Source organism: Acomys minous (assembly GCF_964271855.1).
Source record: "Acomys minous genome assembly, chromosome: 2".
NCBI lineage: Eukaryota > Metazoa > Chordata > Mammalia > Rodentia > Muridae > Acomys > Acomys minous.
Window position 1 is genome coordinate 116783127 of NC_140484.1, and position 12592 is coordinate 116795718.

The following is a 12592-nucleotide window of genomic DNA, read 5'->3' on the forward strand; positions in this document are numbered from 1 at the left end:
AGGCATACATATAGAAAAAACACTGTATACATAATAAATCTTTTTTTAAAAAGGAGTATCACAGGAAACCCATAGATCAATGTCTTAGAATATGCACATCACAGTACCCCCTACACTAGCGACTGAATACAGCAACACGGAGAGTCGTCAGACAACACAGGTAAGTTTCATTTATCAGCAACAGAAGGTGGGTTCTACATATGAAAGTGTCACTGTTTTAGTTTAGACTTTATTCATTTTGAGACAGGTGTCTCAGGCTGACTTTGAACTGGCTATGTGGGCAAGGATGACCTTGAACTTCTGATGCTTATGCCTCTATTTCAGGAGTGCTGGGATTACAGACGAGTGGCAACAGGCCTGGTGTATATAGTGCTGGAGGGAAACCTAGGGCCTCATGCATGTCAGGGCAGCACCGAGCTACATCCCCAAGCCTATGTGGATCTTCAGTGCCTGTAAAGCCCATGTCTAAGGGTTTGGTCCTTAAGTAGATGGTGGGGGAAGGTCTCAGGCCACTTATAGAACAGATCCATTAATTTTTTTTTTTTTTTAAAGTTTTTCAGTTTTGGCTTTTCCAGACAGGGTCTTCTTATGTAGCCTTGGCTGTCCTACACTTGCTTTGTAGACCAGGCTGGCCTCGAACTCAGTGATCCGCCTGCCTCTGCCTCCCAAGTGCTGGGATTAAAGGCGTGCACCACCACACCTGGCCATTAACCTTATGAAGCTACTTTAAATGCAAACCATGATAGTGATTCTACTACTGTTAAAAATCAAGTTGTTTAATGACTAACATGGGCATTTTGCCTCCCCACGTATGCCTGTGCACCACGTGGTGCAGCCTACAGAAGCCATAAGGCCTCAGGCCCCTTGGAACTGGAACTAGATGGTTATGAACTGCAATATGGGTGGTGGGATTTGAGTTTATAAAACATTAAAAGTCCAGGACAGCCAAGGATATAGAGACCCTGTCTAGAAAAAAAACAAAAACAAAAAATACTTCCTAACATCTCCCTCCCAACAGGCAGTAGGGCCTTTTCTTAATGACACAGAGGGCGGGCCACCGCTCACTGTAGGTGCTACCACCCTAGGGTGGTAGTTCTGGGTTCTTTAAGGCCGATCGAGCAAGCCATGAACAAGCCAGCAAGCTGCACCCTTAAGCTGCCTCTAGGTTCCCACCCTGAGTTCCTACCATGAAGTAAACATCGAAGTGCACACCAAAAACCCCTTTCCTCCCCAGCTTGCTGTTGTCTTAGTGTTTCATTATAGCAACAGAAACCAAAACTAAGAACCAACTGGGGCTGGAGAGATGGCTGAGGTTAAGAGCACTGGTTGCTCTTCCAAAGGTCCTGAGTTCATCTCCTAGCAACCACAGGGTGGTTCACAACCATCTATGAGATCTGTACATTAAAAAAAATCACCCACTTGGTTTGTCTCTTAAGACTGTGGCCTACCTTTTGATCACATACATCCTCCTGGTGTAACTCAGTTGTGATGCAACTTGAGCTGGGGTGAAAGGAAAGCAGGATGGTGGGGCTGGAGTTCGATGGGCATGCTGGAGTCTTCAAGAACACTACAGTTCATTTTATGCCAAATGTTGTCCTTACAAAGCACAGGAGCAAGCACCCCAGCCTTCAGTCAAGTGCAGCAAGTATCTGCTGAACACCGGCAGCAGGTAAGCCAGAACACGCTACCCTGCCTGTCCTTGCTGGGTCTTGGTCACAGCAAGTTAATTTAGCCCTCCCTCCTTGTAGGACATTCTAGTAAAGGGAGCTAGCAACAGATGCCAAATGTTAATGAGGTGCAGGTTAGCCTCAAATACAACAAATTACAAAGGGAAAGACTATTCACATTTAATTCTAGGGCTCAACGTAAACATTAAAAGAGCACCATCTGTGTTCATGCAAGGAATTGTCAAATCCCCTACCAAAGAACACCCTACAAAACAAAAACAGGCACACCTACCTTAGCCTGGTCCACCATTGTCCTCCCATTTGTCATGCTGACCCCAACTTTGCATATCGGAGACTGAAGGGAGCCGACAGCAAAGCAGCTTTCCACCATGTCCTGAGAGCACACTAGGCTCTTCCCACATCCTGGATACACAAGCAGGCCTGTTGGTGTTCAAGACCTGGCTGCTCTAAATCCCAGGGAATGGCCAAGACAGTCCTGAGACCTCCTACTTCAGCTCCCGCCCCAACAAGCAAGAACAACACAGGCAAATCTGTTTTCAGGTTTATTGAAAATATAACAGAACAGATTTAAACGGCTCCACGTGGTGTTTTGAAATTCATCCCAACTGTAGGCTGAGTGACCTGCAGGTTGGAGAGACTGCCAAAGTCCTGCAACAAACAAGACTCAAAGTGAGTGTTACAGGTGCTGTCAGTCAGCCACTGCCAGCATGGGGCTGAGACAGAAGCAGCACCTTCCTGTCCCTGGAGCGAGGTTCTGGACCAAAGTCAGCGCAGGAGCTTTCCACCCCGGGAACACATACTCACTGAAACACATCCTGTTGTGATTATCTAGACCTTGATCCAAGCAGGTAGTCCCTAGCCAGGACGCTGCCAAACCCACGCCTGCCCTCCACACTCCTGCCACGACTTCCCAACTAAAGCACGTTCTTAGTACAGGTAACACCGCACCACGCTCAGAATGCCCCTAAAACAAACCCCCAGCCCCAGCCCACTCCTGCAAGGGAACCAGATGGGCAAGGCACCAAGAAGTACAAGTTCTGCCTAGGCCTGCACCCCCAAAACACTCTGCGAAGACTAGCAGCTGCTGCAGGAGATAAACAGCAAGCTCGAGCTGCTTGGCCTCACTAAAGCCAGCCGTGGGCACCAGGGAGCAACTGCTCAAAAATAATGAACAGCTGGCCTCTGAAGCCCACGTTACCTTCACACCCGTGAACTGTTGTAAGGGGCCCCTGACTATTCCAGAAATGAGGCCAGGGATCATTTCTGAAGTTAGAATTCAAGACAGTCTCAAGGAAAACATGTAGGAGCCAGCACCTTAGGAGCCAGCCCCAGAACAAGAGAAAACACCAGGAACGCAAGACAGTTGTAACGCCCCACAATCCTGAGAATCTTGTGAAAGCCACTTTAACACTGGGGGGGGGGGGGGGTGCGACAAGCAGTCACGGCCATTTAAAACCAGCCAACACTCACCAGAAGCTTCAGCATCTCCTTGGTGTCAGGATCTACCTCAATGATCTCCTGGTCTAGGGCTGAGACCTGAAAAGCAAGGCCAAATAGTGAGTGAGTTATCTTCCACCCCTCCCCCACTCCCATTCAAGATCAGATCCCCAACAGATCTGCCTGCCAGCCTGCGTCACCCCCAGTGCGGGATTAAGTGCATGCATGCACCACCTGGTTCTTAGATGGGGGCTATGATGCCACAAGATGACTGGGTCTGCTATACAAGAGCCAGCACCTTTTATTATTATTGTTAGTGACAGGGTTTCCTTACATTAAGCCTGGCTGTCCAGGAACTCACTACGTAGACCAGGCTGGGCTCAAACTCAGACACCCGCCTGCCTCTGCTTCCAAGTCCTGGGATTAAGAGTGCACCACTGCACCCAGAATGCCTCACTCATTCATTTTTGTTTCAAGACAGGGCTTCTCTGTGTAGCCCTGGCAGTCCTTGAACTCAAGATATCCACCTGCCTCTGCCTCCAGACTGCTGTGATCAAAGGTGTGCGCCACCACGCCACAGAATCATCTAGGGTATTCAAAAAGCCTTAAGGCAGGAGGGAGGATTGTACGTTCATGCTAATCAAGACAGGAGACACTCTAGGCTACCACGGGGAGAAGAGCAGACTGAACTCAGGCAGGGCAGAAAACCTAACAAATAGGTAGGCAGATTACAGGCACCTGCAGCTACTTAAATCTAGCTGGGTGGGCTGGCCCTCGCCTTTAACCCCAGCACTCAGGAGGAAGAGGCACCTGGAGCTCTGTCACACTGAGGTGACAGGCTAGAACCTTACACCTCTCAGAGTTGAGTTCCCAACGCAAACGAGCACCGCCCCCAAGAGCCTCCATTACCACCTGGGCAGGAGGTTCTCAGGTCCAGAAAAGACCCACAAAGTTTACCTCAGGAACGTAATTATCTCTTCTCTCTCTCTCTTCTTCCTGCAACTTGATAGAGATGCCTCTCACAGGACCTCTCTGAATCCGCTTCATCAGATGCGTGACATAGCTACAGGCACACAAGCCAGGAAAAACCGTGACCACTTCCCTCTGGCACCCAGAGCACCTGGGTACACTTCTACATTACGGTCAGACTCTCCTGCACACACCACACTGCATACAAACACCCACCCCCTTCATTCCTCACTCTTTAAACAAATCAACCCTCCCACAAACATCACCCTTCAGCCCTTGTGCCTTGCTTGGACTCCGTCTCACGGACACAGCATTGTCAGCTTTTGGTGCAACATGGCCATAGTAATTAATGTTAAAAGCAGACACGGTGTTAAGGCCGGAACTCTACCTTCAGTTGCCATTAGGAACCCGCCCTAGGGACTGAGGTCCCCCAGCTCTTCTCCGGACCACCTGGGAGACCTGAGCCAGGGACGCGGCCGGGGCAGCGCCCCCAGGCAGCCCGCGAGGCCGCCACTCACCCGGCTATCTTGTTGCGGAGCTTCTTGCTGGGGATGATAGCGATCTCCTCGCACACGCGCTTGTTGGTGTGGAAGTCGTTACCCAGACGCGTGTAGTACTTCTCGATGATGACCCGGGCCGCCTTCTTCACGGTCTTGGTGCGAACGCGGCCCTGAAGGAGGAGAGGGCAAAGTCACCGGCGAGCCCGAGCCTCCCGTGCGGGAAGCAGGCGCCGTCCGCCCCGGTGAGCGCGGAGGACTCCCTGCGGAAGCGCGCCGGCCCGGGCTCGGGGCCGCGACAAGCGGAGGATGGACACGGATTGAGAACGGCAGACGCCGCGGAGACAGACACCTACCATGTTGGCGGGTCTCGGTAAAAGAGGAAGCAGGAAGCACAATAGAGGCCTATAAAACGCCGGGCAGAGAGCCGCTTCCGCCCGGCTGGAGCTGCGCGCAGCTCGCGAGAGTACCACAGCGGCCTCTGGTGGAGTGGAGTGGCGGTGCTAGGCGGCGGGCGGGGCGAAGGTCTGCGCGTGCGCACGCAGGTAGCCCGCCCGTCTAGGTTTCTGCTCCAAGCTGTAAGCTGTTTGGTCGGCTTCTTCTAGACATTCAGGGTTCTTTAACCTAGGAGAGGCTTTGAGGCAGACAGGAAGCCCGCGCTTTGAAAGGTGTAGTAGTAGAGGGAGTCATTCATTCCCCGACGTCCATACCACCCGTAGCTCATGTCAGCGCTTTGAAGGGTCTGGCTTAATTGGAGAGGCTCAATTCCAGGTGTTGCTGCAAACATCACCTAAGTAGAGGGACTTTTCTTCACATCCAGCACAGTATTCCATTAGAGGTCCTCGTAAATGTCTTAGCACACTATGTAACATTTTTGTTTGCTCAAACAGGGATGAGCTGAACAGGAAGGGCTAACCTCCAGTGCTTAAAACAGCAGCTGGATCACAGAAAGCTCTCAGACATATGAACAAATTAAGATCACAGTTTGCTGTACTGTTCCCAGCCAGTGAGGACACTATTATCTCCAACCTTCCAGCTTCTTCCGGCTGTTCTGCCATACTCAGGCCCAAAACAGGCTCCTAAACCGCAAGCCAGTCGCCTCTTCAGCCTAAGGAGGGCCATTCCTCCGGCTGGTCCCTGGGATGGGGCTCCCTAAGTAGAATGTGCCAGCCACGTTGGCTCTATCAAGGTGCCAAGGATGTGCCTCATCTTTCAACTCATCTACGTCAGTCTGGTCAGGCTTTGAACTGGTGGTGAAGTACAGAAAGCCCTTACTGTGAAAGTAGCTCATGAAGGAAAAAGATGTCATTATCTATGGAACAGGAAGACAACTCGAGATTATACAGTCATATGCCCTGGGGATTGCTGAAGCTTACTTTTGCCACTTAAAAAAAAAAACCCTGTTATTATGTATACAGTGCTCTGCCTGCATGTACACCTGCAGGCCAGAAGAGGGCATGAGATCACATTATAGATGGTTGTGAGGCACCACGTGGTTGCTGGTAACTGAACTCAGGACCTCTGGAAGAGTGTGGGTCAGTGCTCTTAACCTCTGAGCCACCTCTCTAGCCTCTTACCAGTCAATCTTCAGTGAAGTGGCTGCCAGGCTCCAGCAGGAAGACAGCTCTTGATCCTGGTCATTAGTGAGTTTTTACGCCATACAGGAGGGATGCTTTAGTATGTAGCAGTCCCTCTACCTCAGTCTAGAGTTTCCCAAAAGGACCAATCAGTTTAGCAGGCTGGCTCTACCTGAAAAATCATCAGATCAGTCATAACGTGTTGGAGCCTATAACAAAAACTAGTGTTAAGGGCTGTAAAGAAAATCAAAAGTGAATTGGATCCCAGCAGCAGCTGCGGGGCTCAGTTCTTCGGTACCTCCGTCTCTCTTTCGTTTCCGGAAACATGACTTCTGACGTGACTGCCTCTGATACTGTCATCAAGGTGTTTAATGACATGAAGTTCAAAAGCCATCAATGCCAGAAGTGAGAAATCCAAGAAAGCAATGCTCTTCTGCCTCAGTGAGGACAAGATCATCATCCTGGAGATGTGATGAAAGACTCCTACACCAATTTTATCAAGATGCTGCCAGACAAGGGCTGCTATTATGCTATCTATGATGCAACCTACGAGACCAAGGAGCAAGGAGGAGGACCTGGTGTTCATCTCCTGGGCCCCTGAGAGTGCACCCCTTAAGAGCAAAGTGATCTACACCTGCTCCACAGAGGCTGTCAAGAGGCTGACAGGAAGCATCAATTACAAACTAATTTCTACTAGGACTGCTGCACCCTGGCAGAAAAGCTAGGGGGCAGCACTGCCATTTCCCTGGAGGGCAAGCCTTTGTGAGCTGCCTCCAGCTCCCCTGCCTGAAGAGAGTAGCAGGGCCAAACCTGCTCTTGGGTGTTGCAGGCTGCCCCTTTCCTGCCAGACCAGAGGGGATGGGGGGATCCCAGTAGGGGAGGGCAATCCCTTCACCCCAGTCACTCCCACCCTGTGGACTGTCCTCTTCTATCCTCGATGGTTCTGACCTTCCCATACTGCTTTTGATCTTGATTCCTCTTGTGCTGAAGCAAACCAAGTCCCATGTCAGGCACCCAGTTTGGGAGGAGCCTGTAGTATTTTTTTTTAAAGGATACCCCTACTCCTCATCTCATGCTGCCAGCCTCTAATCACAATAGTGATTCTGTGCTTGTCTGTTTAGTTCTGTATGTAAATGAAGTGTGGAGATGACCCCACCCCCTCCACCAGCTGGTTGCTCTCCTTTTCCCCTTGATCTTGGCAACTCATGGAAGTTGGACCAGTAAGGGACCTTCAATTAAAAAATAATAAACAATAAGAAGGCGTGTGTGTGTGTGTGTGTGTGTGTGAGTGTGTGAGTGAGAGAGAGAGAGAGACAGACAGACAGACAGACAGATATACAGAGACAGAGACACCGAGAGAGGGAGACAGAACAGAGAGAGAATGCTGGGTATGACACACATTTAATCCTAGCACTTGCAATGCCTGCCTCACAGGCAGAGTTTGAGGTCATGCTGTTTACATAAGGAACTCCAGGATAAGGCCACAAAGACAGACCCTGAAATCAAAATAAGCAAAGCAGCATCCACTCAGAAAATTACACCAGCACAAGTGAGTGAGTCCAAGATGCCAGGGCTCACAGAGAAGCATGTAAAAAGTGGCTCCTGACACCTTGGCGGTTGTGCCTCTGTTATTCTTGGGCTGTGAGGTCCAAGCAAGTGAAGTGAATGGGTCTCTTATTTCAGATTGTACTCATGTAGCTACTGGACAGAGTCTAACCAGAATGTAAGGAGTCCCACACAGGAGCAGGCCTCCTCACGTGCATGCCATCCCTTCAAGCTCATGCCCCATTAGAGAGAATCAAGGAAAGACGACTCATTTCTGGAATCTCCTGACCTGCTTGTCACCACACACCTCAGACACAGAGAGACAAAAACACAACTCTGCTGCAACGTGTTTATTATGTGCCAAAAAAAGTACACCACAGCTTACTCCACACATCTGTAGGAGAGTGCAGTCTTGCCTGCATATACAACAATGAGGTAGAGACTTCACACACAGCTTCACAAAACCCACAGAGTAGCTGGGATATGCAACAATGCAACATCAGCTCAGCAGGAGGGAGGAGGGGTTATGACACTGGTTCTTTGGCACACAGCTTCCCTAAGAGGGGCAAGTAGTAGTAATTAAATTAAAAAAGAAAAAGAAAAGTCAAGTTTTCAAATTCCAGTAGCATTCTTGTCAACTGTAACTGTTGATTCATACATTCTTCAAATAAAAGATGTAAAGAAGGGTACTTGCCCCTCTAAGAGAAAGGGCTCCTGTGAGCCTTCATCTGCCCCCACCAAAAAACAGCCCTTTTAATTTTTTTTTTATTTTTAAGCTCAGTTACAAAAGAAAAAGTCCTGTGACTGTGATTAAAAACTTCTATCAACCCTCCCCCCACATAAGTGCAACAGAAGAAGGTGTGACAAACCATTTAAAACTATATACAGCAGCTGCTCAGACCTAATATTTTTCCTCGGTCCAGTTTTAAGTAAAATAATTTTTCTCTTAGTTACAAATGCTTTCATTTGCAACTGTGACCAGCAGTCCCCCAGACACAAATTTGCTATAATGTTAAAAGCTGCCAGGAAAAAAAAAATCTATTGTTCCAAACGACTTAAAAACTGTTTTAAGGAGTGTAAAAAGGAACCAGTAAAAACCCTCGAGCGTAAACTATGAAATATGATTTGGTTTAAATGAAGAGCAAAGTCTCCTTGTTTGTTTACAGTAAAAAACACCAGCTGAACACTCAATTTATGCCGTTCAGGTGGGGGTTAAATCAATGGAAAGGCACTGTATGGCAACTGTAAGAATGAACCAATGAGACCTGCGCATCGCATCGCCACCCTCAGCATTGCAAGGAATGTAAAAAGCGCTTTCATAAACAAACCCAAGTGGAGGCATCTGTGTCAATACCTTCTGGACACATAGTTTTTTTGTTGTTGTTTTCATTTGCAAAATGAGGAATTAGAATCTGGGAAAACTACAATTGCTTGAGGGTGAGCCTGAGGGTCCTCCTCATGTGCGTACCTGCTCTGGCACACCCCCTTGAAAACAAAACCTGACAAAACTCATTGTGCATCAATTAGTGCAGAAACAAAGACAGATTTAGCAAGTACAAAGGTGACTAAAAATTTCCCTTGTCTGCAGAAAGCTAGCTCCTTAGGCGCCAGTGCCTGACTGACTTGCCAGCCTTGGGCGCCACAGGCCACGGGGCAAGGCCAGCTTCTCTAGCTGGGATCTCAGTTCTTCTGGTTCCTCATTAAGGGGCTGTGGTGGCGCAAGCCTTCCATGCTATGTCGCCAGTGCCAGCAGCTTCGGCAAAAGTACTTGAAGCAGACCTAGGTTAGGGGGACAAAAAGAGAAAAGTGTGTTATCATTAGATATAAAGGTTTCACTTTAAGAGGAAACGGAGGCCCCTCGGCTTCTGTGGCACTGGAAGAGCTGCTTGCTGCTGGCCCTCTCACCCCAACAGAGCTTTGGCAAATGCAGCCCTGTTTCTGTGCGTACCCTTATGCAAACATTTTAGGTTCCTGGTGTGCACATGTGAGACCATGCAGCGTCCCAATTTCCCATCCTCATCTACAAGAGCAGTTGGATCTCATGGCTGCCAACATGAGAATATTTGAAGAAGTGGTTACAGATTCAAGTGTTAGGAGAGATGTCTTTCTCTTAGTAGGGTGACTGGTTTTTCTAGTTGGGGATTCCCCAAGCAAGCCACAACCTCCCAGGAAGAGTGAAGTTGAAGCAGGGTGTGATGGCACATGTCTTTAATCCCAGGGTCTCTGTGAGTTCTAGGACAGCCTGGTCTCCAAGAGTCTGAGACACCCAAGACTACACAGAGAAACCCTGCCTCAAAAAACCAAAAAGGTAAAGTTGAAGAATGAAAGATACTGATCTATAAAAGCTGATTTAAAAAAGATACCTGTTTTCAGGCTTTACCTTACTATCCAAACTTAAGCGTGAGCTCATGGGAGCCTCTGACTATCAACAGCCTACATGCAAATGACAGTATCACGGTTAAGTGAAACTAAGCAGGGATATATTGCTCGATCCTGGAAGGTTCCCAAACATCCTACAGAAGGTTGAAAATGTAGTTCAGTGGTTACACCTACACATGATCAACCAGTGAAGAGCCAGAGCTCCAAAGTGAAACCCTGTCTCAAAAAAAAAAAACCAACAAAAAAAACCCTAAACCAAATAATAACAATAAAATAATAACACAAAAAGATGAAGCTTGGCGATAGAGTTAGTAATGAGAAAGTAAGGTTGAGTATGATAAAAATATATTGTAAGCATGTATGAAGTTCTAAAAGAATGCAAATACATATTTTTAACTTTTTAAAAAGGTAGTTGCGGGATGGTGGCTCATGCCTTTAATCCCAGCATTTGGGAAACAAAGGTAGGCTGAGTTTGAGGCCAGCCTGATCTACAAAATGAGAAAAACCTTGTCTCCAAAACCCAAAAGCCAATCAACAAAACAAAATCTCTATCAAAGTAGTCTAGGAGTTCAGAAATAAAATAAGGAAGTCAGTCCCAGCAAGGTGGCCGTTGGCATTGGAACACAATGCCATCATCTACAGGGTTCACAACGGAGAACAATGGAGTCCACATACAAAACCAACCAACACTCCACAAGGTGGGAAAACCTCTCCAAAAATCTCAGTCTTAATTAAGTTTACATTTTTGGGTCAATCCTGGGACAAACCGTACCAGAGACTGTAGCTAGACATGCTTGTTGGACTCAGAAAACGCTCAGTAGTGGTTGATTCGTAGGTACCCTACTACTCAGTGTCTACAAAACCACACACTATCTGGGTATGGTAACACATGCCCAAGATACTAATGCTCTGGTAGGAACAGTGGGTTAAGAGGCTTGCTGTAAGTTCGAGGCCAGCTTGGTTACATGAGTCCCAGGCCAGCCAGGAACAAACAGTGAGACCATTTCCAAAACAAAACAAAATGAAAAAAGCACCCACCACCACCAATGCCATACTGTATAGCAGCAACCTAGGAACAGAAAAGCCAACAAGCCAACACAAGCACTCCTCACACTCCTAGAGGTGTGGAGTCAATCTATCTACAGGGTGCCCTCTTGACTACTGTCTATGTTATCAGATACCACAAGTTACCTCAGAATTAATTCTCAATGTCATTAATGTGCCTTAATACATTTGTAAATTGTGGTAGAGACTTCATAAGCATCTACAGTGCCAGAGGACTCACCTGATCTCTGCAGAAGAAAGGACCAGGCTGTGAACTGCAGATAAGACACAGAGAATCTTCTAGATAGGGGTCAATCTGAACCTGAGGAACAGCAACAGAGGAAGATACAGTAGCTGTGTGAGTCAGATGAACTGTAGGAGTGTATTATTGAACACACAGGAATGTAGGATATTTGTCTGTTCTAAAGGAGGCTACATAGAATTGTGCCAGGGCCTAATATGGATCCTAGATAGGCTCCTATTGTATAGACACAAAGCTGGTTGCTTCTATCATTCAGACAACCACAGATCTTACTGCTTGCTGCTCTTCTAAGCAAAATGAACCATGACCCTTTATCAATTAGTAGGAGGCAAGTGTTCAGAAGATTCAGGTAAGAGGATTGATAAAGGAAGTCAAGCTACTTAGCAATTCCAGACAAATATCAAAATGAGGGCATTTCTCCCTACCCCCCACCCCCCTGCACTCAGGCAGCTAACAGTTGGAGTCCGCACCTCCTGAGACCCCAAAGACAAAGCACACCTCAATCCCTCAATTCAGGTGAATTGTGCAGCTGGGTTCACTTCCCCTGTGTTGGAATTACACTGTCTCTCTCAAAGTAAGGACACAACCAGACACTCACCTTCTTGGTAAACTTGGTGGTTTTGATCTCCACAAAAGCAGCGCTGACTGCTTTCAGGTAACTACGTTGGTTATTGAAAGTCACACGACCAGACCCTAGGAAAATTGGGCAAAATTTATGCTCTCTGTTCAAATTCTCTCCAACACTCAAGAATCTTTGTTTCTACACCAGTACTGTCTGACATAAAGGTAAGTATTTATGTAATTTCTAATTTAGTGGTTGTCACAGCAAAATCAAAAGCAGTGGAATTTTAATATATTTTATCTTTGTGTTCAAGTTATTTTAACACATAGGAGAAACTACATTTTCAAGTACTCAATAGCCATCTTTTATTGATGGCTATTACATTGGACAGTATAGTTCTAACACCTGTTGGTATAAATCATTCAGTAAAGAGGAAAATGTGGGAGTTTCCTCTGGTGCAGGCAGATGCACAGAGAAGAGTAAAACGGTTTAGGTGGAAACCAAGCTGCAGGATAAACTGTTTTCTGAAGGGCAGAAATAGCAACCAAGCCTTGCCAGGCCCAGAAGTGTCTTAGAGAACTAGAACCAGCAGGAGAGGCAGAGGACCCCACCCCCTGCAGCCTCCATCGGCA

At 47.5% G+C, this 12592-nt stretch overlaps 2 protein-coding genes across 12 annotated transcripts in view; both read right to left on the reverse strand.

Annotated features, from left to right (window-relative positions):
• Window positions 1–2217: 2217 nt before the first annotated feature.
• Window positions 2218–5082, reverse strand: RPS17 (ribosomal protein S17). Its single transcript, XM_084773358.1, has 5 exons — window positions 4948–5082; window positions 4613–4764; window positions 4083–4188; window positions 3159–3224; window positions 2218–2336 (listed from the first exon to the last, which is right to left on the reverse strand). Exons 1-5 carry the CDS (start codon window positions 4948–4950, stop codon window positions 2256–2258), a joined length of 408 nt encoding a protein of 135 aa, XP_084629484.1. The 5' UTR covers window positions 4951–5082; the 3' UTR covers window positions 2218–2255.
• A 2966-nt stretch (window positions 5083–8048) lies between these two features.
• CPEB1 (cytoplasmic polyadenylation element binding protein 1) overlaps window positions 8049–12592 on the reverse strand; it is an 85602-nt gene continuing 81058 nt past the window's right edge. For all 11 annotated transcript variants that reach the window (XM_084772463.1, XM_084772462.1, XM_084772471.1 and 8 more), the window contains 3 exons: window positions 11997–12091; window positions 11378–11458; window positions 8049–9492 (listed from right to left, as the gene is read on the reverse strand). In XM_084772463.1, the coding sequence (XP_084628589.1) occupies window positions 9394–9492; window positions 11378–11458; window positions 11997–12091 (275 nt within the window). In that variant the 3' untranslated portion in view covers window positions 8049–9393. The remainder of the gene's footprint in view (window positions 9493–11377; window positions 11459–11996; window positions 12092–12592) is intronic.